Genomic DNA, 22376 nt, shown 5'->3' with positions numbered 1-22376 from the left:
AAGGCAATTACTGAGTTCCTCTATCTGCTATAGATCTCCAGCCCAAATCACCTCTGCATTGCATGGACAAGCTCCTGGCTCTGGCTGTTACACCACCCTAGCACACAGAACAATTTGTCTCACAGGCTTAAGATAAACGAAGCTCCTTCCCCACCCGGCCACACCAGCCCACAGGCAGGGAGCCAACTGGAGAGCAGCAGGAGGGAGATGTCAGCTTCCAGAGGGGAAGGATGGGAGTGCTCCAGGGGAAGTAAGAGGGAAATGTTACCTTGCACAGAGGTGTGTTGGAGAAGGGATCAGATCAAGAGTGGACCTGGATTGTGCGTGGAGCACTCCATGACACACAGGGATGGAACTTTCACAGAATCATAGAGTTGGTGTGGTTGGAAAAGACCTCTGAGATCACCCAGTCCAACCTGCACCCTAACCCCACCTTGGCCACCAAACCATGGCCCAGAGAGCCATGGCCACAGGTGTCTGGAACACCTCCAGGGGTGGGGACTCCACCACCTCCCTGGGCAGCCTGTGCCAATCCCTGACCACTCTGGCAACAAAGAAATTGTTCCTCCTCTCCAACCTAACCCTCCTCTGGCACAATTTCAGGCTATTTCCTCTGTTTCTATCACCTGAGACTAGAGGGAAGAGCCCAGCCCCCACCTGGATCCAACCTCCCTTCAGGGAGCTGTAGAGAGCAATGAGGCCTCCCTCAGCCTCCTCCACACTAAACACCCCCAGATCCCTCAGCTGATCCTCCCCAGCCCTGCCCACCTTGTGGGTGTTGAGGTCTTTCCAAGGACCATTTTTGATTTACACCTCCACAAAACAATGCTGAAAGCCAAAGATTGGCTGACTGCACCTCCTCAGTGATTACTACTTTGTTTTAGTGCATGTCCAGAGGGTGCTGACCCCACCAAGTCCTCTCAAGAGGTCCCAGAATGATCACAGACTGCTTTGGGTGGGAAGGAACTTTGAAGATTCATAGAATGGTTTAGGTTGGAAGGGACCTTAAAGATCATCCAGTTCCAACCCCCTGGCTGAAGGAGGACCCTGCTGAAGGCCAAGCCTGCTGAAGGCCCCAGAGATGAGGTTTAATGTGTCTGGTTTAGCTGTTCCTCAGCAGCATGCATGGTGCCACTGTGATGCTCAGTGTCAGTAACTTCCAGGCTTTTATTCCAGTCCATATATTGATCCTTGGGAAGACAGCAAGGGAAATGCACAGCAGCTACAACCACCTCTGGTTGCCCTCAAACACTGCCTACAATTTAAATGGCTGAAGGAAGAAGGCTGAAATGGGAGACTGGCAAAGGGCTGCTTGCCTGCTTGCAACGATTCTCTTCTGCTGCTTTCCTGGAGCAGCCCTTCAGCTGCTACATCAACCAGTGAAACAGCTGCCTAGCTCCAAGGACAGAGGATCCATGGATTTCAAATCCCATTTCATCCAGGCCTCAGCCAGCACAAGCAAGACAATTCTCAGCTAAGTCTCCCTGATCCCATGGTCTCACTCTGCTCTGCTGGATAAGGCTCCGCCTGACAGGCAGGCAGCCGCGGGCGACGCCGGCACCGCCGCCAGCAGCAGCCCAACCTCCTTTCCTTTCCCCAGAAAGAAAAGACTCCACAGGAGGGATTCTGGGTTAAGCACATGGATGGGATTTCTGTTAAACTGATCCCAAGGAATCATCTCTAACTCCGCAGGAGCTTTAATCCACCCTTGGTAGGACACGGCCCCAGGCTCTACACCGAGGTGCTGTGACTTGATTCCTCGTGATGCAGGCAGCCCAAATCCTCAGCAGCCTCAGTGCTTGGCACAAGTGCTGCCCCAAAGAGCAACCCCCAGACAACCCAGGAGCATCCCCATCAGGCTTCACTGCTCAACCACTCTGCACATGCCCTGAGGACACAGAGGTGGCACTCATAGGCAGACCACAGCTGGCCCAGAAGGTCTCCTGCAGTCCACACAACCATGGAGCCACCAAGGTTGGAAAAGATCTCCAAGAGCATCCAGTTCAACCAGCAACCCCACACCACCATGGACACTAAACCATGCCCCAAAGTGCCATGGCCACACATATTTCTTGAACCCCTCCAGGGATGGGGACTCCACCACCTCCCTGGGCAGCCTGTGCCAATCCCTGACCACTCTGGCAGCAAAGAAATTCTTCCTCATCTCCAGCCTAACCCTCCCTGGTGCAACCTGAGGCTGTTTCCTTTCATCCTGTCACTTGTTCCTTGGGAGAACAGATCAAGAGACACCTGGCTCCAACCTCCTTTCAGGGAGCTGCAGAGAGCCAGAAGGTCTCCCCTCAGACTCCTTTTCTCCAGGCTGAACCCCAGGTCCCTCAGCTGCTCCTCACCAGACCCTTCAGCAGCTTTGTTGCCCTTTTCTGGGCCTGCTAAGTGTCCTTCTTGGAGTGAGGGACCACAAGACTGTTTAGACTCTGCTCTTTCTCCCCAGCCTATCAATCTGCTTCTGATGGAGCTCATAACACTACAGCTCCTGAAACAGGCTTGAGAGACTCACTGCATGAAGGAAGGACAAACAACCCCCAGAGCAAACCAGACCCAAAGCAAAGGCAGGCAGCAGGGCAGGAATCCTCAGCACCTTGGCCCATGATGGTACCTCAGACCTTCTTCTAGCCAAAACCATTCCTATCTTTGCTCCCAAGTTTGGCAGAAAATAAAATCTGAGACACTGAAATTGCATCAGCCAAAGGTTTTGAAGAACTCTTGCAGAGGCCACTTGTAAAACATTCTTTGGAGTCCCTATTGCTGACCTTGCCAGGCCAGGGCTTGACTTCTGTTGTATCTGTCCAGGTTGTACCTTGCTCTGCTAACACTTGCAGTGAAGGCTTCCTAACCCACCCTGCTCTGAGATCCTGATGTGAGCTGCTTGTGAGTTTGTCAAGCCTGAAATCCCACAGTCCCAGCATGGCAGGGATTGGAAGGGACCTCTGGAGCTCAGCCAGTCCAAGCCCCTGCTCCAGCAGGGCACCCCCAGCAGCTTGCCCAGCAGCACAATGCCCAGGGGGGGTTGGAAGCTCTCCACACAAGGACACTCCACAACCTCTCTGGCCAGCCTGCTCCAGCCCTCCAGCACCCTCACTCCAAACAACTTTCTCCTCCTGTTCAGGTGGAACCTCCTGGGGTCCAATTTGTGCCCCTTGTGCTGTCCCTGGGCACCACTGAGCAGAGCCTGGCCCCAGCCTCTTGCCCCCCAGCCTTTAGCTCTTGCTGAGCATTGCTAAGCTGCCCTCTGGGGCTGCTCTTCTGCAGGCTCTCAGCCCCAGGGCTCTCAGCCTTTGCTCCTCACAGAGCTGCTCCAGGCCCCTCAGCAGCTTCATAACCACCCTTGGACTCTCTCCAGCAGATCTCTGTCCCTGTTGAACTGGGAAGCCCAGAACTGGCCCCAGGACTCCAGCTGTGGCCTCAGTAGGGTAGAATGGAAGGGGCAGAAGAACCTCCTTTGACCTGCTGCCTGCACTCAATACACCCCAGGAGACCTTTGACCTTCTCAGCTATGAGCACAGTGCTGGCTCCTGCTGAACTTCTTGTCCAAGAGTCTTTCTGAATGTACCTCTGCTCCAAAGCTCTCATTTAGCTGATCCCATTCACCAGCTCCCAGGATGGAGGCTTCCTGGGGCACAAACAATCCATTTGTCCTTTCTCCTCAGCAGAGCCCCCCCAGCCTAGCAGGCTGCCTGGAGATTGGTGCAGGCTCTGATGACCCCATGTGCACCATTCCTTATCCTGGGGCTATATTGAAGTGTAACTGGAGAAGCCTGAAGAGGGCTGCTGGCTAACTGGGATGGGCTGGAGGCAAATCAAAGACTCAGAAAAGAGAGGAAAAATCCCCTTCCTTCCAATTGTTAGTGGAGAAAACAATTAGAACAAATTCCTTCTGCAGGGAATATGTGCAGTGAAGTCATTCTCCCCATGTCCCAGTACATGGAGCCCCTGAAGGCCTCTTCCCTGATGGAAAAAGGCCTCAGTGCTGATGGAGATGGGGGCAACATGTCCCTCCAGATCCCTGTGGCTGTTGGCATGAGCTCTGCAAGCCAGGCTCAGCCCAAGGCAGGCTCAGCCCAAGCAAACCCCAGCCCCCAGTGGCCAGCTCTGCTATTCCATTTGTTTTGAAGACAGGAGCATAAATCTGGAGCACTGCCTTCAGCTCTGGGGCCCTCACTGTAGGCAGGACAGAGACCTCTTGGAGGAGCCTCAGAGGAAGCCATGAAGATGATGTGAGGGCTGGAAGCTCTCTGCTGTGGCACCAGGCTGAGAGAGCTGAAGTTGTTCAGCCTTGAAAAGGGAAGGCTCCAGGGAGACCTTCTGGTGGCCTTGCAGTGCTCAAGGGCTGAGCACAAAGCTGGGGACAGAAATGTGAGCAGGGCCTGCAGGGACAGGACAAGGAGGGATGGTTTGAGCTGAAAGAGATTCAGAGTGGAAAAGGGAGAGATGTTTGACCCTGAGGGTGGTGAGAGCCTGGCCCAGGGTGCCCAGACAGGTGGTGGAAGCCCCATCCCCACTTGCCCTTATCCTGTCAGCTGAGACTAGAGAGAAGAGAAATCATTCAGTTCAAGTCTCTGCCCTGGGGATTTGGCTGACACTCTGGAGACCTGGGAAAGCTGCCACCAGCCTCCACCTCTCTCTATCCTTATGGATGGCACCTTGAGCATCCTTCACTTAGGCTGTGTGGCATTCATCCTACCTAACCCCAAACTCCCTGTTTTGGCTTGGCTCTCTCTTTGCTCCTCACAGAGCTGCTCCAGGCCCCTCAGCAGCTTTGCAGCCTCCACTGACTCTCTCCAGCAGTTTTCTGTCTCTCTGGAACTGGGGAGCCCAGAACTGGACCAAATACTTCAGATGTGACCTTGCTCAGGCAGAGCAGAGGGGCAGGAGAGCCTCCCTCATCCTGCTGGCCACATTCTTCTTCCACCCCAGGACACCATTTGCCTTCTTGGCCCCAAGGGCACATTTCTGGCTCCTGGTGACCTTTTCATCCCCCAGCACTCCCAGGTCCTTCTGCACAGAACTGCTCTCCAGCAGGTCCTCCCTCACCTGTGCTGCTGCAGGAGGTGGTTCCTCCCTGGGGGCAGGACCCTACCCTTGCCCTGGTTGAACTTCCTGAGGTTCCTCTGCAAACAGCTCTGCTAGAAGCCAAGAAGCAAAATCTTTGCCTTCAAACCCTCATTCTACAACCCACTGCAAACCACACCAGGACCCTCCTCAGCAGTCTACTGTCCCTCTGCTGCACTCTGCAGACCTTCTGGCTTCAGAACTGTATGAAAAGAGACCTCCCCTCCAGAAGAAGTTATTTTGAGCATGGAGCCAGCACAGTGGAGCTCAGGCTGGCACCCAAAGCCTCTGAGAGCATCGCTGGTGGGCCTGGTTGTAATAGTTTGTGACTGGATTGATTGTTCCCTGACAATAGGAGACTCAGCCTTGCAAATGCACCAACCCTGTAAGGAGCAGCTATTAAGTCCATTGATTTTCTGATTTCAATTGATAGCCACCAGGCCAAAGCTACACATCAATATTTGCCTAACCAATGCCCCAGGGCCAACAATGGGAACCTCAACAGGCCAAGCTCTGCAAATTAATGGAAATTTAAAGACCAAACCTCAGAATTTAAGGCAAATATTTAATGAATGCTTGAAAATGAGTGGTCCAGAAAGGAAAGCAAATGGAGATGTGATCTCCTCTCCTCCCCTGTGCACTGAGGCTGGGGAGAGACTGGCACAGGGTGCCCAGGGAGGCTGTGGCTGCCTCCTCCCTGGAGGGGTTCAGGGCCAGGCTGGATGAGGCCTTGAGCAGCCTGGGCTGGTGGGAGGTGTCCCTGCCCATGGCAGGGGCTGGAGCTGGATGAGCTTGAAAGCCTCTTCCAACCCAACCCATTCCATGATTGTACGACACGAGAGAACTCCTGAGGTGTTTTATCCTCTTTGTCTCTACTCTCACTTGAAGCAGTTGTTAAAAACTGAGTATTTTCATAGATTTGTAGAATGGGTTGGGCTGGAAAGGACCTCAAAGCTCATCCAGCTCCAATCCCTGCCAGGGGCAGGGACACCTCCCACCAGCCCAGCTTGCTCCAGGCCTCCTCCAGCCTGGCCCTGAACCCCTCCAGGCAGGAGACAGCCACAGCCTCCCTGGGCAACCTGTGCCAGTGTTTCACTGAGGACCAGATTCTAACTGGAGCTATTGGAACATCTTGCTGCTGGTCAGACTACTTCATAGCAATTTAAATCTAGTTAAAGGAAATCATTTAATCTGTCATTGAATTCTTAAGGTTGGAAAAGGCCTCTGAGATCATCCAGTCCAACATCAACCCAACCCCACCATGGCCACCAAACCATGGCCCAGAGTGCCATGGCCACAGGTTTCTTGAACCCCTCCAGGGATGGAGACTCCACCACCTCCCTGGGCAGCCTGTGCCAGTCCCTGACCACTCTTGCAGCAAAGAAATTTTCTTCTACTATGCAACCTAACCCCTCCCTGGTGCAGCTTGATGCCATTTCCTCTTCTCCTGTCACTTGTTCTTTGGGTCAGAAGCCCAACTGCCATCTGGCTCCAACCTCCTCTCAGGGAGCTGTAGAGAGCAATGAGGTCTCTCTCAGCCTTCTTCTCCACACCAAACACCCCCAGGTCCCTCAGCTGCTCCTCCCCAGCCCTTCCCCAGCTTTGTTGCCCTTCCCTGGACCTGCTCCATCCCCTCCATGTCCCTCAAAGCCACTTCTGCAGACTGCAAGCATGCATTAGAAATCCCTCTGGAAGAGGCCATCCTCTGCAGGCATGAATCACAGCCAGGCTTCAGGAAGCCTTTCGAGTCAGAGGCTATTTCCCAGCCACACCAACCTATTTTCTGCTCATCAAACTGCCACTCTGCCTCACATTTGTTACTGAAAGCCCAGGCAGCAAGTGGGGAAAAGGCATCCAGGAGGTTGGGAGGACAGATTGGCCACCTGGTGAAGGAGCTCATTGCAGTACATAATGCTTCCAAGAGGGAGCTGCTGGGGAGCTGTGCTGATCAATAGAGGCCTATATTAGCACACTGATCATTTTTACAAGGGCTGCAGAGCAACCCTTGGTGGCTGGTGCAGGGCTGCTGACAAACAGCCTCTCTGGCTATTGTGTTTGCTCTGTCCCCTGTAGGGCTTCATCTCCGGGGTCGTATTTCAGGCAGACAACCCAGGGCTGGGCAGCCAGCAAGCAGCACTTGAGCAGCACAATGCAGCTGTCAGCCTCAGCACAGCCTTCTCCTCTCCAGGCTCACAGATGTTAGGGGTTGGAAGGGACCTCTGGAGATCATCCAGTCTCAGGATCACAGAACTCTCAGGGTTGGAAGGGACCTCAAGGATCATCCAGTCCCAACCCCTGCCATGGGCAGGGACACCTCACACCACAGCAGGTTGCTCACAGCCACAACCAGCCTGGAATTCAACACCTCCAGGGATGAGGCTTCCACCACCTCCCTGGGCAACCTGTGCCAGTCTCTCACCACCCTCACAGGAAAAAATTTCTTCCTAACATCCAATCTGAACCTATCCACTTCTAGTTTTGTTTCATTCCCCCCAGTTCTATCACTACCTGACAGCCTAAAAAGTCCCTCCCCAGCTTTCTTGTAGCCCTCTGCAGATACTGGAAGGCCACAAGAAGGTCTTCTCAGAGTCCAACCCCCCTGCCAGAGCAGGAGCACAGAATCCAGCACAGGTCACACAGGAATGCATCCAGATGGGTCTGGGAAGTCTCCAGAGAAGGAGACTCCACAACCTCTCTGGTTGAACAAGCCCAACCCTCACAGCCTCGGGCTTCGAGCCCTCACAGAACCACAGAATCAGCCAGGTTGGAAGAGACCTCCAAGATCATCAAGTCCAACTGATCACCCAACTCTAACTAATCAACCAGAGCATGGCACTGAGTGCCTCATCCAGGCTTAAACACCTCCAGGGATGCCGACCCCACCACCTCCCTGGGCAGCCCATTGCAAGACCAATCTGTCTGTGAAGAACTTCTTTCTAAGATCAAGCCTAAACTTGCCCCTGCACAGCTTGAGACTCTGTCCTCTTGTTCTGTTGCTGGGTGCCTGGGAGAAGAGACCAACCCCCACCTGGCTACAACCTCCCTTCAGGTAGTTGTAGAGAGCAATGAGGTCTCCCCTGAGCTTCCTCTTCTCCAGGCTGAACAGCTCCCAGTATTGCTGTGGCCTCCTCTGGCCCTGCTCCAGCAGGTCCCTGTCTGTGCTGTGCTGAGCACTCCCGAGCTGGACACCAGGTGAGGTCTCAGCAGGGTGGAGCAGAGGGGCAGAACCACCTCCCCTGACCTGCTGACTACCCAGGTGTGTGGCAGAGGAGGGGAAGCAGCACAGCCCTTCAGCTGGGCTTTAGATGAGCTTGGAGCTCCAGCAGCTGTGGTGGAACCTGGTCTGCATTAAAGCCCCAGGGACTGCCCTGCAGCGGGGTGGGGACCAGGAGCACAGAGGGAAAAGAGGGAGGTACAAATATAGAGAGGTAGAAGATGATGGTGAGGCTCAAAGCAGTCTAGAATGTAAGGAGCACAGTTCAAAGGGATTATTAATTACAGCAGCTTGAATAAAGACCTGGAATTAATTACTCCAATAGCAATGGTTTAAGGTGGGGGGAGGGTCTATGGATGCCCTTTCTGATCAGCTCTGTGGAGGAAGAAAATGGACAGAGAGAGCGAGCAGAGAAGTTGCCACATCTCACACCATGATTTCTCCTGAATTCCTGTTAATTTGGGGATGTTTTCCCTACCAGGCTGCACTTTGCCCCTGCAACTGCCCCCAAACTTCCCATTTTTCTGTCATCCTTGGTTCCTTTCCTGCTTACTTTTCATTAGAAAACGTCAATAAAAAGATTAAACACAGATGAAAAAGGCTCAGAGCCTGTGCCAGATGCTGCAGCATCCTCCTGAGACAAGGCACAGCCACGCCAGGTGTTGGTGGCACAGTAATGAACCAACGCTCAGCCCAGGGGACACCAAGGGTGGAGCTGTCACTTCAAACCTGCCTTTCTGAGGGGGGAAAAGACTGGGAATTACAGGTTTGGAAAGGCAGGCACAAAACTAATGCACATCTGTACTCATCGAAGGACAGAATGGGCTGGGCTGGGAGGGACCTCAGAGATCATCCAGCTCCAACCCCCTGCCATGGGCAGGGACACCTCCCACCAGCCCAGCTTGCTCAGGGCCTCATCCAGCCTGGCCTTGAATACCTCCAGGGAGGAGGCAGCCACAGCCTGTGCCAGTGTCTCCCCACCCTTATGGATGAAAATTCTCATGCCTAAATATATGATCTGTAAAAATTCCTGTACCTAAATATCTTGGCTATAGAATGACCTCCTCCTAGGGGGTCAGGACAACCCAGACAGAGTCTGTGTGGTGGGGGAGGAACTGGCAGCCAGGCCATACCCAGAGGATGGCAGTCAACACTTCCTCCTTAAACTGGTAACCAGTCACAAGTGGGGACCCCAGAGATCAGCACGGGGCCCAGGAATTGTTTGGTTTGGAAAAGCCTTCCAAGATCATTGAGTTCAACATCAACCCAACCCCACCATGGCCACCAAACCCTGTCCCCAAGTGCCATGGTCACAGGTTTCTTGAACACCTCCAGGGATGGGGACTCCACCACCTCCCTGGGCAGCCTGTGCCAATCCCTCACCACTCTTGCAGCAAAGAAATTTTTCAGGTCCTTGACAGAAAAAATGAACCTCAATAAAATTCCCTGGACATAAGGCTGAGCTCAGGCTGTATCTGATGCACTGCAGGGCACCCCAGTGTCTCTCCCTGTCATGGAGGAAAGCACTGCTGCTTGGCTCTGACCTCATGCGAGCAAACCCTTGTGCATCCCATCCAGCTGGCTTTTTAATCTCAATTACATCCAGGTAGAGCCTTTGAACTTTTCCTGAAGGATGTCTGGGCATGAGGAAGAAGTTCTAAACTATGGGGGTGTGGAACACTGCAACAGCAGAGCTCAGGACACAGGAGGGATGTTGCTGATTGTCCTGCTCCCAGCAGAGCTCAGGACACAGGAGGGATGTTGCTGATCCCCCTGCTCCCAGCAGAGCTCAGGACACAGGAGGGATGTTGCTGATTGTCCTGCTCCCAGCAGAGCTCAGGACACAGGAGGGATGTTGCTGATCCCCCTGCTCCCAGCAGAGCTCAGGACACAGGAGGGATGTTGCTGATCCCCCTGCTCCCAGCAGAACTCAGGACACAGGAGGGATGTTGCTGATCCCCCTGCTCCCAGCAGAGCTCAGGACACAGGAGGGATGTTGCTGATCCCCCTCCTCCCAGCAGAACTCAGGACACAGGAGGGATGTTGCTGATCCCCCTGCTCCCAGCAGAACTCAGGACACAGGAGGGATGTTGCTGATCCCCCTGCTCCCAGCAGAGCTCAGGACACAGGAGGGATGTTGCTGATCCCCCGGCTCCCAGCAGAGCTGCCTCCCTTCCATGCCTCCCTCGTTTGCATTCCCTGGCCCCTCCTGCCCAGGTGGCTTTTGCTATTTCCAAGCCTATTCAATCCCATCTTTTCCCAAGCATGTGCCACATGCCTTGTTCATATAAATGGAACAAATTAAACTGTCTCCACACATATCCCAGCACATTTGTAGTCCTGATTCCTCTGCCCTCACCCCACCACACGTGGCCACGACACCGTTTTATCTGCCTGCAGAGGTTGACCTCAGGATATTAGATTCTGCCACATCGCTTCTCTTGCACTAAAGGGAGGGGAAACACTTCATCACCCCCTGCCTTTGTAGGCAAAAAAAAGAAAATCAACTTTAAATTTGCCATGATGAAAAATCAATAAGGCAGTAATTGCTTGGCTTATCATGGTGTGGAGGGACAAATTGGGCAGCAGAGCTCAGCCTCCACGCAGGGTCGGGGTGCGAGGGGAGGGCTTTCAGGATCACTAAGCCCCAAAAGCGAGAGGTCTCCCAGCAATAATTAAATCTCCTCATGCTGATTTTCTGCCAAATTTATTTCCCCAGATTATATTTAAAAAAAAAATAAAAAAGATGGTTTTGCTGCTAACTGGCTGGGCAGAACTGATCCATTCAACGGGGAGGCCAACAGGCAGGAGCAGGAAGAGAGCCTGGGGCCAATACCTGCCAGCATCACCTCCAGTTACCTGCTGGCTGGCTTCCAGAAGACACACTGGGGGTAGCCCCCTGGAAAAGTTCTCTTCCTTGTTCTCTGGTGTGAACCTTTCACAGATTCATAGAATGGGTTGGCTTGGAAGGGACCTCAAAGCTCATCCAGCTCCAACCCCCTGCCATGGGCAGGGACACCTCCCACCAGCCCAGCCTGCTCAAGGCCACATCCAGCCTGGCCCTGAACACCTCTAGGCAGGAGGCAGCCACAGCCTCCTGTGGCAACCTGTGCCAGTGTCTCACCAGCCTCACTGGAAAGAATTTCTTCCTCATCTCCACTCTAGATCTGCCCTCCTCAAGCTTAAATCCCTCCCCCCTCATCCTATCACTATAAGCCCTTGTAAAAAGTCCCTCCTCAGCCCAGGTACTGGAAGGTCTCCCTGAAGCCTTCTCTTCTGCAGGCTGAACAACCCCAACTCTCATAGACTTCTTTGTGCCCATCTCCATCATACTGCCAGGCTGGCCACCAGCATCCCCAGTGAGAGGTCAAGAGGCAATGGGCACAAACCTGACCATGGGAAATTCCATCTCAGCATGAGGAGGAACTTTTTTACTTTGGAGGTGGCTGAGCCCTGGAGCAGGCTGCCCACAGAAGTGGTGGAGTCTCCATCTCTGGAGACTTCCAAGGCCCACCTGAACTTGTTCCTGTGTGATTCTGTGTGGTTCCTCCCCCTCATATGTCCCTCATGGCAAGATGCATTTTCCCTGGAGCTATTCAAGGTCAGGCTGATGTTGCTCTGAGCAACCTGATCTAGCTGGGGATGTCCCTGCAGGTGGGTTGGCCTGGATGACCTCTGGTGGTCCCTTCCAACCTAAACCAATCTGTGAGTCTATGAAGGTGTTCAAAACCAAAGGGCAGACATTGCACCAGGGGCCATGGGTTAGTGGACCTGGTGGTGCTGGGTTGATGCTTGGCCTGGATGATCTCAGAGAGCTTTTCCAACCCAAACAGTTCTATGGTTTTAAAATGAAAATTGAATTGAAATGAAGATTTTTAAAGCAGATCCCCAGATCACAGATGCCCAGAATGCCAGGCTGGAAGGGACCTGGAGGATCATCTGGTCCAACCCTCCCAGGTGATGGTGCAGTTGAAATGAGCTGGCCCAGCACCCTGCCAAGCTGAGCTTTGAACTGTCCAGTGGAGGGGAATCCACCACATCCCTTGGGAGATGATTCCGATGCCTAACTGTTGGAATCCTCCACAATGGAATTCTCCCCTTGCAGCACATTCTGCCTTTACCTCATCTCTTGCCATCCCCCGAGTGCCAGGTCCTGCTCTTGGCTCACAACAACCCCAAGCAACCCTGCAGGCTTGGGGCAGTGTGGCTGGAAAGCTGCTGGCAGAAAGGGACCTGGGGGTGCTGAGGGACAAGCAGCTGAAGAGGAGCCAGCAGTGTGCCCAGGTGGCCAAGAAAGCCAAAGGCATCCTGGCTGGGATCAGCAATGCTGTGTCCAGCAGGAGCAGGGAGGGGATTGTCCCCTGGGACTCAGCTCTGGGGAGACCACACCTGGAGTGCTGTGTTCAGTTTGGGGCACCTCAATGCAAGAGAGATGTGGAGGTACTGGAGCCAGGGCAGAGGAAGGCAAGGAAGCTGGGAAGGGCCTGGAGAATAAATCTGATGGAGACTGAGGGAGCTGGGGATGGTTGGTGTGAAACAGAGGAGGCTGAGGGCAGAGCTCATTGCTGTCTACAGCTACCTGAAAGGAGGTTGTGGAGAGGCTGCTGCTGGTCTCTGCTCACAGCTAATTAGTGACAGAACAAAAGGGAATGGCCTCAAGCTGCCACTGGGTAGCTTTAGACTGGACATTAGGAAACCTTTTTTCCCATCAAGAGTGGTCAGGGCTTGGAATGTGCTGCCCAGGGAGGTGGTGGAGTCCCCAAGCCTGGCTGTGTTTGAAGGTGGTTTGGATGTGGTGCTTGGGGCTGTGGTTCAGGGGTGAGCCTTGCAGAGTAGGGTTCTGGGTTGGACTTGGAGATCCTGAGGGTCTGTTCCAACCTGAGTGTTTCTGTGAATCTGTGATTCCAGCTGAATTTTGCTTGCCAAACCTGCAGTGAAAATCAAGTTTGGCAGTAAAATTTCCACTCCATCCCTAAGACTTTGATGCCATTTTTTTAGGTGACTGAAAAGAAGCAAACAAACAAAACCCAAAACCCAACCCAAAAAAGGTGGCAGAAAGAAGCCTCCAAGGCAAATATTCCTGTAAAAAGAGTGAGTTTGTTCTTAATAATCCTCATTTCATGCAGCAAATTAGCATAGCTCCAATGGAAGTGCAAATGTGATCAAACTGAAACATTCAAATGAGATGGAGGGAGGCCTTTTTCTTTCTTTCTTTGCTTTTTTTTTATCACTTAAAAAATTATATATCACTTTAAAAAATATATAAAAAATTTTAAAAAGGAAAAAAAAAACTCATTTTTGCTGTGTGTCCTTCAGCTGGCTACAGGGACTATGGTAATTAAAACATTTAAACCAGCACAAGCCCCTCCAGTCTCTAATCTGGAGCTCAGGTCAGCTGTCTGTAGCTTCTAATTTGTCCTTGATTTGTATTCATGGCAGCAGAACCTCTGCATATGGAGGAGGCAGGCAGGGGAGGGGGCAGTGCTGGGCTGGCAGGTCAGGCAATTTGATTTCTGAGCAGATGACATCTGATGTCCAAAAGCTCAGCCCACACCTCACTGGGCAAGGGAATGGCAATCAAAGGAATGGTCACAGAATCACACAACTGTCAGGGTTGGAAGGGACCTCAAGGCTCAGCCAGCTCCAACCCCCTGCCATGGGCAGGGACACCTCACACTACAGCAGGTTGCTCACAGCCACCTCCAGCCTGGCTGCAAAAGCCTCCAGGGATGAGGCTTCCACCACCTCCCTGGGCAGCCTGTGCCAGTCTCTCACCACCCTCATGGGGAAGAATTTCTTCCTAACCTCTAATCCAGATCTCCCTTCCTCTAGCTTGGATCCATTCTCCCTGGTCCTATCACTCCCTGACACCCTCAAAAGTCCCTCCCCAGCTTCCTTGTAGCCCCTTTCAGATACTGGAAGGCCACAACATGATCTCCTCTGAGCCTTCTCTTATCCAGACTGAACAACCCCAACCCTCTCAGCCTGTCCTCATAGCAGAGGTGTTGAGACATCCTGGCCACCGGGCTTGGAGTGGGGAGGGGTAAGATTCACCTTGTAAGGAGCTGAGGAACCATTCTTTGCCCCACCTGGTTTTGATTATGGCAGGAGGGAAGAGCAACATCTGAGTGAGGGTCATGATGGAGCTACCAACACAGAAATGAGGTCAGGGACTGGCACAGGCTGCCCAGGGAGGTGGTGGAGTCCCCATCCCTGGAGGTGTTCAAGAAACCTGTGACCATGGCATTTGGGGACAGGGTTTGGTGGCCATGGTGGGGTTGGGTTGATGGTTGGGCTCAAAATCTTCAAGGACATTTCGAACCCAAACAATTCTGTGATTCTTTTCACTCTCCACACCAAGAGACTGTGTGGTGAATCCAGGGATGCTTTAGGCAAAAGCCCTGAAACACCTTTGAGTCCAACCAGGCTCTACCTCTGCCAAGGCTGGGGCTAATCCTGGCTCTCAGCACCACAGCTCTGTGGCTTTCAAACACCTCCAGGGATGGGGATTCAGCCACCTCCCTGGGCAGCCTGGGCCAGGCTTTGAGAACCCTTTCAGGGAAGAAGCTTCTTCTAATATCTAACCTAAACCTCCCCTGGGGCAACTTGAGGCCATCTCCTCTCATCCTGTTACTTGATCCTTGGGAGCAGAGCCCAACCCCCACCTGGCTCCATCCTCCTCCCAGGGAGCTGTAGAGAGCAATGAGGTCTCCCTCAGCCTCCTCTTCTCCAGGCTGCACACCCCCAGCTCCCTCAGCTGCTCCTCCCCAGCCCTGTTCCCCAGCCCCTTCCCCAGCTTGGTTGCCCTTCTGTGGTCCTGCTCCAATGTCCTTCTTGGAGTAATTGCCCCAAGGTTGAGGCCAGTGAGGTTCATCAGGCAACCTCTGCCAAAACAGGGCCCCTTTTCCAACTGGCCATTCCTTCCAGCACTTACACAATCTCATCAGCAGCATTCCCACCAGACAGGCTTGGGGCAGCAGGATGGGAACCACAGTGAGCAGATATCAAAGAGTTCAAATCAAACAAAATTGATTTTTCACCTTTTTCCCCCCTCATTTATGCAGTAGACTCTAATCCAGTGAGAATTTAATGATCAAAAAGAGGTGAAACTGTTCTCTGCAGAACCAAAACCAGCAACTAAAACCTAAATCAATGTAGAGGAGGTAAAATAATCCTGGCACTTTTTGTCCAAAGCCTAGGAAATAAGAGGAGAAAATGGAAGAGCATCTCTATCCACCTGAGTCCAACCTCCAAGCAGCCGGGAATCACACAGCAGCAAATCAAGGAGGGTTCAGGATTGGCATCAGAAGCCAGATGGAGAACTGAGAACTAAGAGAAACTGTGAAAAGCTCCTTTTTGTCCAGCAAAAGATGTTCAAAGTACCCAGCAGCTGGAAGCTGTGTGGTAGAGATGGGAAAGAGAAGCTGCTTTGGCACACCCACCATGACCTGGGTTGGGAGGGACCAGTGCCAATCTGCCTGCCATGGGCAAGGACACCTCCTGCTAGCCCAGGCTGCTCAAGGCCTCAGCCAACCTGGCTTTCAACACTTCCAGGCCTGGAGCCTCCACAGCTTCTCTGGGCAACCTGTTCCAGAGCCTCAGCACCCTCCTGGGGAAGGATTTCCTCCTCATGACCAATCTAAATCCAGCTCCTTCCAGTTTGAAGCCATCAGCCCTCATCTGTCACTCCATGCCTTGGTCCAAAGTCCCTCTCCAGCTCTTCTGTACCCCCTTCAAATCCTGGAAGGCTGCTCTGAGGTCTCCCTGGAGCCTTCTTTTCCCCAGGCTGAACAGCCCCAACTCTCAACCTGTGACAGGACAGTGACAGGAGCCAGCAATGGGCACTGGCCTGACAGCAGAGAGCTTCCAGCCCTGCCAGCATTGCTGTGGTCTGTTCTGGACCTGCTCTGACCATTCCAGGCCCTTCTTGTGCTGAGGACTCCAGTGCTGGCCCCAGCCCTGCAGGTGGGGTAGAGCAGAGGGTAAGGTGATGAAGGCAAGAAGGAGAAAGGTCCTGTTTGAAAGCACAGGTGGGATCCCAACCCCCAGAGAAGTGAAGCTTTCCACTGCCCAGCACCTCTGGGTGCCCCTCAGGGCCATGGTGTGCTCCTTGAGCCAAAGCTGAGCAGCTCACTTCTTTTGCAGTGCAAATAAACCATTTTCCTCCTTAATTGGTGGCTGAAGTCTGCAGACAAACTGATGACTTCTCTGCTCCTCAGGAGATGTTTCCTATTCATTCCAGAGCAGCCCAGCCTCCTCACCACCCTTTCAAAGGCACCACAGGACACTTTTTTTTTTTTTTTTGTGCTGCTTATTAATCAATTGAAAAGAAGTTTGTACCTCCTGCTTCTGCTGTCAAATTGCCATTGTTCCCAAGTCCTTTTTGGTGTCTTCTTGGGTTGGGTTGATTTTTTTTTTTCCTCCCCTTCCCTTTTCCATAGCTGCCTCCCTTTCCCACCACTGGAGGCCAAGCTATTGTTAGCAGATGAAGCCTCACAATGGGATGGGATGGATTGTGCCAAACATAAGCTGCCAAGTTTCTGCTGGTGCAGATCCAGCTCCTCACCACCACCAGCTCCCAGGACCCTCTCAGCAGGCCAGGAGCTGGACAGTGCCCAAGCCAGTGCCCATTGCCAGAGATGGAGAGAGAGGATCCTGCCCCTCTGCTCGGGGGACACCTCACCTGCAGGGCTGTGCCCAGCTGTGGAGCCCTCAACACAGGAAGGACATGGAGCTGATGGATAGGGTCCAGAGGAAGCCATAAAGATGATCAGGAGGTTGAATAACCTCTTCTGTGAGGACAGGCTGAGGGAGCTGGGGTTGTTCAGCCTGGAGAAGGCTCCAGGGAGACCTTAGAGCTGCTCCAAGAAGGCTGCAGAGGGAGTGATCACAAAGGGCTGCAGGGACAGGAGCAGGGACAATGGTTTGAAATGAGAGCAGAGCAGGTTGAGGTTGGATGTGAGGAGTAAGTTCTGCACCAGGACACTGCAACAGGTTGCCCAGGAGGGTGGTTGAGGCTCCATCCCTGGAGATACTCAAGATGAGGCTGGACAGGCAAGATGCTCTGGAGGGGGATGTCCCTGCTGAGTGCAGGAGGTTGGACTGGGTGACCTTGGGAGGTCCCTTCCAACCCAACCCAACCCATGCTGGGATTCTCTGATTCTGACAGCTGATCTCCCATTTTGCTTTGAAACCAGCTTCAAAATCTGAGATCATCCTGAAGGCCTCACACACACACCCCCTTGCCCAAGCAGGCTTAGCTTTGAGCATGAATTAATTCTTCTCAGCACACCATGGTCTCAAAGCAAACCACACTAAATGATTATCACAGTCACAGAATGCTTTGGGTTGGAAGGGACCTTTAAAGGTCATCCAGTCCAGGCTGACAACATTTTGATGTGTAATGAAATTCATTCCAGCCACAGGTTCAAAAGGGGATTTCTTGAGTTATTTTTCAGGGAAGCCATGAATTCCCTTTGTGTAGATATTCAGGAGCTACTTCCCAGCACTTGGAAAGCTGTTTTAAATGTTCCTCAGTGATAGATCTTGGTCCAGGAACTCAACATTTCCAAACCTGCCTTTCAAGCAGCCAGAGCTGAGGGCTTGGGAGATGTTCCAAGACAGAAAAGCCAACCTGAGGTGTTTGAAAGGTAAACTTCTGGTGGTTTATAGTAGAGTTCCCAGTTCCAAAGAGACTTCACCACACAGGCTCAGAGCTGAGTAGGAGCACCTGGAAGCTGGGAAGGATGCTCTGTGGGAGGAAGGGCCTCTAAGACCATCCAGTCCAACCTTCAACCTCTAACTTTTAAAGGCATGGCCTGAAACTCCCACACTCAGCAGAGCTCATAAGTCCAGTCTGAGACACCTCAACCACAAGCCCTGGCACCTCCTGAAGGACCATCCTCATCACCCTTACATCCAGTAGGGTTATAGAACCAGAGAACTGTTTGGTTGGAAAAGACCTCTAAGATCATGGAGTCCAACCACCCCCCTGAGATCACCATGGTCACTAAACCACGTCCCGCAGCGTTCTATGTCCCTGAAACCATGCAGGAGCCTGAGGTGATGGACTTCTCCTAGCTAAATACTCTCATCTCACTCACCTCCCCTCACTCCCAGAAGGACACTGAGGGGATGGAGCAGGTCAGCAAAGCTGGGGAAGGGTCTGGAGAGCAGGACTGGGGAGGAGCAGCTGAGGGACCTGGGGGTGTTCAGCCTGGAGAAGAAGAGGCTGAGGGGAGACCTTCTGGCTCTCTACACCTCCAGGTGGGGGTTGTTCTCTTTTCCCAAGGAACAAGTCACAGGACAAGAGGAAATGGCCTCAAGTTGCACGAGGAGAGATTTAGGTTGGACATGAGGAACAATTTCTTCATGGAAAAAGTTGTCCAGTCCTGGCCCAGGTTGCTCAGGGTCACCTTGTTGACCACCAGCACTCCCAGGTCCTTTTGTCCAGAGCTGCTCTCCACCAGCTCAGCCCCCAGGCTGCTCTGACCCATGGGGTTGTTCTTCCCCAGCTCCAGAAAGCTGTGGTGTGCCAGAGGAGCAGCAGAGAGTTCAGCCCAGCTCCAGAAAAGAAAACCACTGAGCCCCACTGGAGCTTGGTCCCTTCAAACTGCTCAGTTCTGTCTGAGTGGATTTCAGTTTGTTAGGGACTTCAGACTGCATTACCTTCTTCCTTCCTCTTCTTGGCTTCCTCTTCACTTCTCTCTTTAGCCTTCAATGCTTCATCAGCTTTAGCTGGAAAGAAACACAACAAACAAATGTCAGAATCACTTCATCTCTCTCTGCTTGGCTTTGGATCTCCTTCACATCTCCTGGGGTCAAGTTTTGCAGGTCCCCCAATGAAGTCAATGAGCACCAAAGGAGAGAACTTGGTTCTTAATGAAGATATTAGCAGAGGGAAGGCCACAGAATTGGTACTGTGGAGAGCAATGCTGGCACCTTGTATTCATTCAACACATACCATGGAACCACAGAGCTAGTCTGGTTGGCAAACAGCTTTAAGGTCACCAACCATTAACCCAACACTGCCAAGCCCACTGCTGCCCCATGGCCCCCAGCACCACATCTACAAATCTCTGCTCTGTTTTATTGTTGTTGTTAAGCAAAACATTTTAAAGCTGATTTTCTTCCACTCATAGCTCCCCTACCATGCCTGTCCCCAACCCAAACTAAAAACAGAGACCAGCAAAAGAAATCCCAGAGGCCAACTGAGCTTAGCAAGAGCTAAAACTGGGGGGCAAGAGGCTGGGGCCAGGCTCTGCTCAGTGGTGCCCAGGGACAGCACAAGGGGCACAAATTGGACCCCAGGAGGTTCCACCTGAACAGGAAGAGAAAGTTGTTTGGAGTGAGGGTGCTGGAGGGCTGGAGCAGGCTGGCCAGAGAGGTTGTGGAGTCTCCTTGTGTGGAGAGCTTCCAACCCCCCCTGGGCATTGTGCTGCTGGGCAAGCTGCTGTGGGTGCCCTGCTGGAGCAGGGGCTTGGACTGGCTGAGCTCCAGAGGTCCCTTCCAACTCCTCCATGCTGGGATTCCAGGATTACTTGGGATTCCATGAGGCAGCACACAGCTCTCCCAGCAGATCCCAGCAGCACTCCTTTATTCATGTTACCAGAGCATTCCTTAAAAAGACTTTTTCCCTCTAGAAACCTCTTCCCTTATTACTTAATTATCTACTAGTTGCTCAACTGCAGGGGTTTTTCACACACTTTGCTAGAGATGTTAGAGGAGATTAAAAATATACAGCGCAGTAACAAGGGACTATCAATATACTCTGTAAATTAATTAAATTCCTGTTCTAGCACATCATTTATTCCAAAGCATTAATGTCTCAAAGGGGCCATTCTCTTTTATTGCCATCTCACTGCCTGATGAGTGAACTAAGTGAGAAGAAGCCTCTAACAGCATCACACTGGATGAAAGATTGAGTTTGAGAAAGTAGCACCACGTGGAAAAGGAAAAGAACCCAAAAGAAACAGACCTGAGAAGTTCAACCAAGCCCCTGCAGGTAGCATCACTGCTGCAAACTGTGGTACAAACAGCAGCACCTGCTCAGGTTTGCAGCTCCTTAGCTCTACAGCATGGAGGGGTTGGAAGGGACCTCTGGAGATCATCCAGTCCAAGCCCCCTGCTTGGACTGCAAGGGATGACCTTGACACTGACCTGCTGGAGCAAGTCCTAAAGAGGCCATGAAGATGATCAGAGGCTGGAGAACCTCTGCTATAGGGACAGGCTGGGAGAGTTGGGGCTGTTCAGCTTGGAGAAGAGAAGGCTCCAGGAGACCTCAGAGCAGCCTTCCAGTACCTGAAGGGGCTCCAGGAGAGCTGGGGAAGGACTTTTGATAAGGGCTGGGAGTGCCAGGATGAGGGACAATGGCTTTGAGCTGGGAGAGGGGAGACTGAGACTGGAGAGGAGGAAGAAATTGTTGAGAGTGAGAGTGGGGAGAGACTGGCACAGGTTGCCCAGGGAGGCTGTGGCTGCCTGCTCCCTGGAGGTGTTCAGGGCCAGGCTGGATGAGGCCTTGAGCAGCCTGGGCTGGTGGGAGGTGTCCCTGCCCATGGCAGGGATTGGAGCTGGATGAGCTTTGAGGTCCTTTCCAAGCCAGCCTGTTCTGTGACACCCTGCTCTGTTTCCATGCCCATTTTTCCACTCCTATTTAGCCCACATTTAAAGCCATGAAATATTAGCACTTCTCTGCCAGCGACCATCATTACACAAATCTATTAAATGAGATAATAAAAACAAACTGCCACTAACTCTAAAGACTTTTTACTTCATTTGCACTTTATTCTCCCTGGTAAAAGGACAGGGATAATAGAAATCCCATTTAAATTCAATTTGGGTTGGCTGTGTAATTGTAGATCTACCCCTTGAGTCATGTAAAATGCTCAGCTGATGTTCCTCTCAAATTATCCTGCTCAGACTCACATTCTGCTCCTTACAACTGTCTTCAATATGTATTAGCAGAGCTCATTAGGCTGCAATTTAATAATGCAAACATCAGGTGGATTTCAGGAGCCTCCATTATCAGCAGAAGATGGATTGCTTCGATAGCTCTTGGGCCAACTGGGCACGATTTAGATTCAATAAACTACCAACGCCGAGATTTGATTTATCTCTCCCCCTCTGCTGCTGGGTTCCTCCTCACCCAGTCAGTGCTGCATGGGAAGAACTCACAGAATCATAGACTCACAATTGTTTGGGTAGGAAAAGACCTTTCAGATCATTGAGTCCAACCAGTCTCTACCTCTGCCAGGGCTGGGGCTAACCCTGGCCCTCAGCACCACAGCTCTGCAACTTTCAAAGACCTTCAGGGATGGGCATTCAGCCACCTCCCTGGGCAGCCTGGGCCAGGATTGGAGAACCCTCTCAGGGAAGAGGTTTCCACTAATGTCCAACATAAACCTCCCTTGGTACAACCTGAGGCCATTTCCTGTTGTCCTATCACTTGTTACTAGGGAGAAGAGACCAACCCCACCTTAACTCCAACTTTCCAGCTTCCCAGACACTCTCCCCCAAGCCTGGAGCCTTCATGGAGTTGCTGTGACCCAAGTGCAGGACCCAGCACTTGGCCTTGTTCAATCTCATCCCACTGGCCTTGGCCCAGGGATCCAGCCTGGACAGATCCCTCTGTGGAGCCTGGAGAGCTTCCAACCCACCCTGGTCATTGTGCTGCTGGGCAAGCTGCTGTGGGTGCCCTGCTTTGGCAGGGGGGTTGGACTGGATGACCTCCAGAGGTCCCTTCCAACCCCCCTCCATGCTGGGATCGTGTGAGAAGCACTTACAAGCCCACTTAAAAGCCCTGATGTTTGGAAGAGAACTCTGTCCTGCAAGGCACTTTCCTCAAGCCAGAGGAAGACAGACAGCTGCTTATCACTCCCAGCAGATCAAAGGAGTCACTTCAGCAGCAGTCTGGGATGCATTGATCCAGGGAGTTGCTGAGGCTGCTCCTGAAGCTGGGCTTCCTGCACGCAGAAACAGCTGGCACGACAAAAGCCCAACTGCTTACCAAGCTTTCTGAAATATAAAATAAATAAATCAAGAGGTGCTCGAGGCTGCAGCATCCCAGAGCTCATCCAAGCCCGGATTAAATTAC

The 22376-nt window shown here is 52.4% G+C and overlaps 1 protein-coding gene across 1 annotated transcript in view; it reads right to left on the bottom strand.

The window, feature by feature from the left end:
- RSRC1 (arginine and serine rich coiled-coil 1) overlaps positions 1 to 22376 on the bottom strand; it is a 137689-nt gene that overhangs the window by 7921 nt on the left and 107392 nt on the right. Inside the window, exon 4 of the mRNA XM_054385774.1 lies at positions 18953 to 19021. Within this exon, the coding sequence (XP_054241749.1) occupies positions 18953 to 19021 (69 nt within the window). The remainder of the gene's footprint in view (positions 1 to 18952; positions 19022 to 22376) is intronic.

Source organism: Indicator indicator, chromosome 13 (genome assembly GCF_027791375.1).
Source record: "Indicator indicator isolate 239-I01 chromosome 13, UM_Iind_1.1, whole genome shotgun sequence".
NCBI classification, from domain to species: Eukaryota; Metazoa; Chordata; class Aves; order Piciformes; family Indicatoridae; genus Indicator; species Indicator indicator.
Note: the sequence above shows the minus strand (reverse complement) of the source record. Positions and strands in the feature narration are given on the sequence as shown.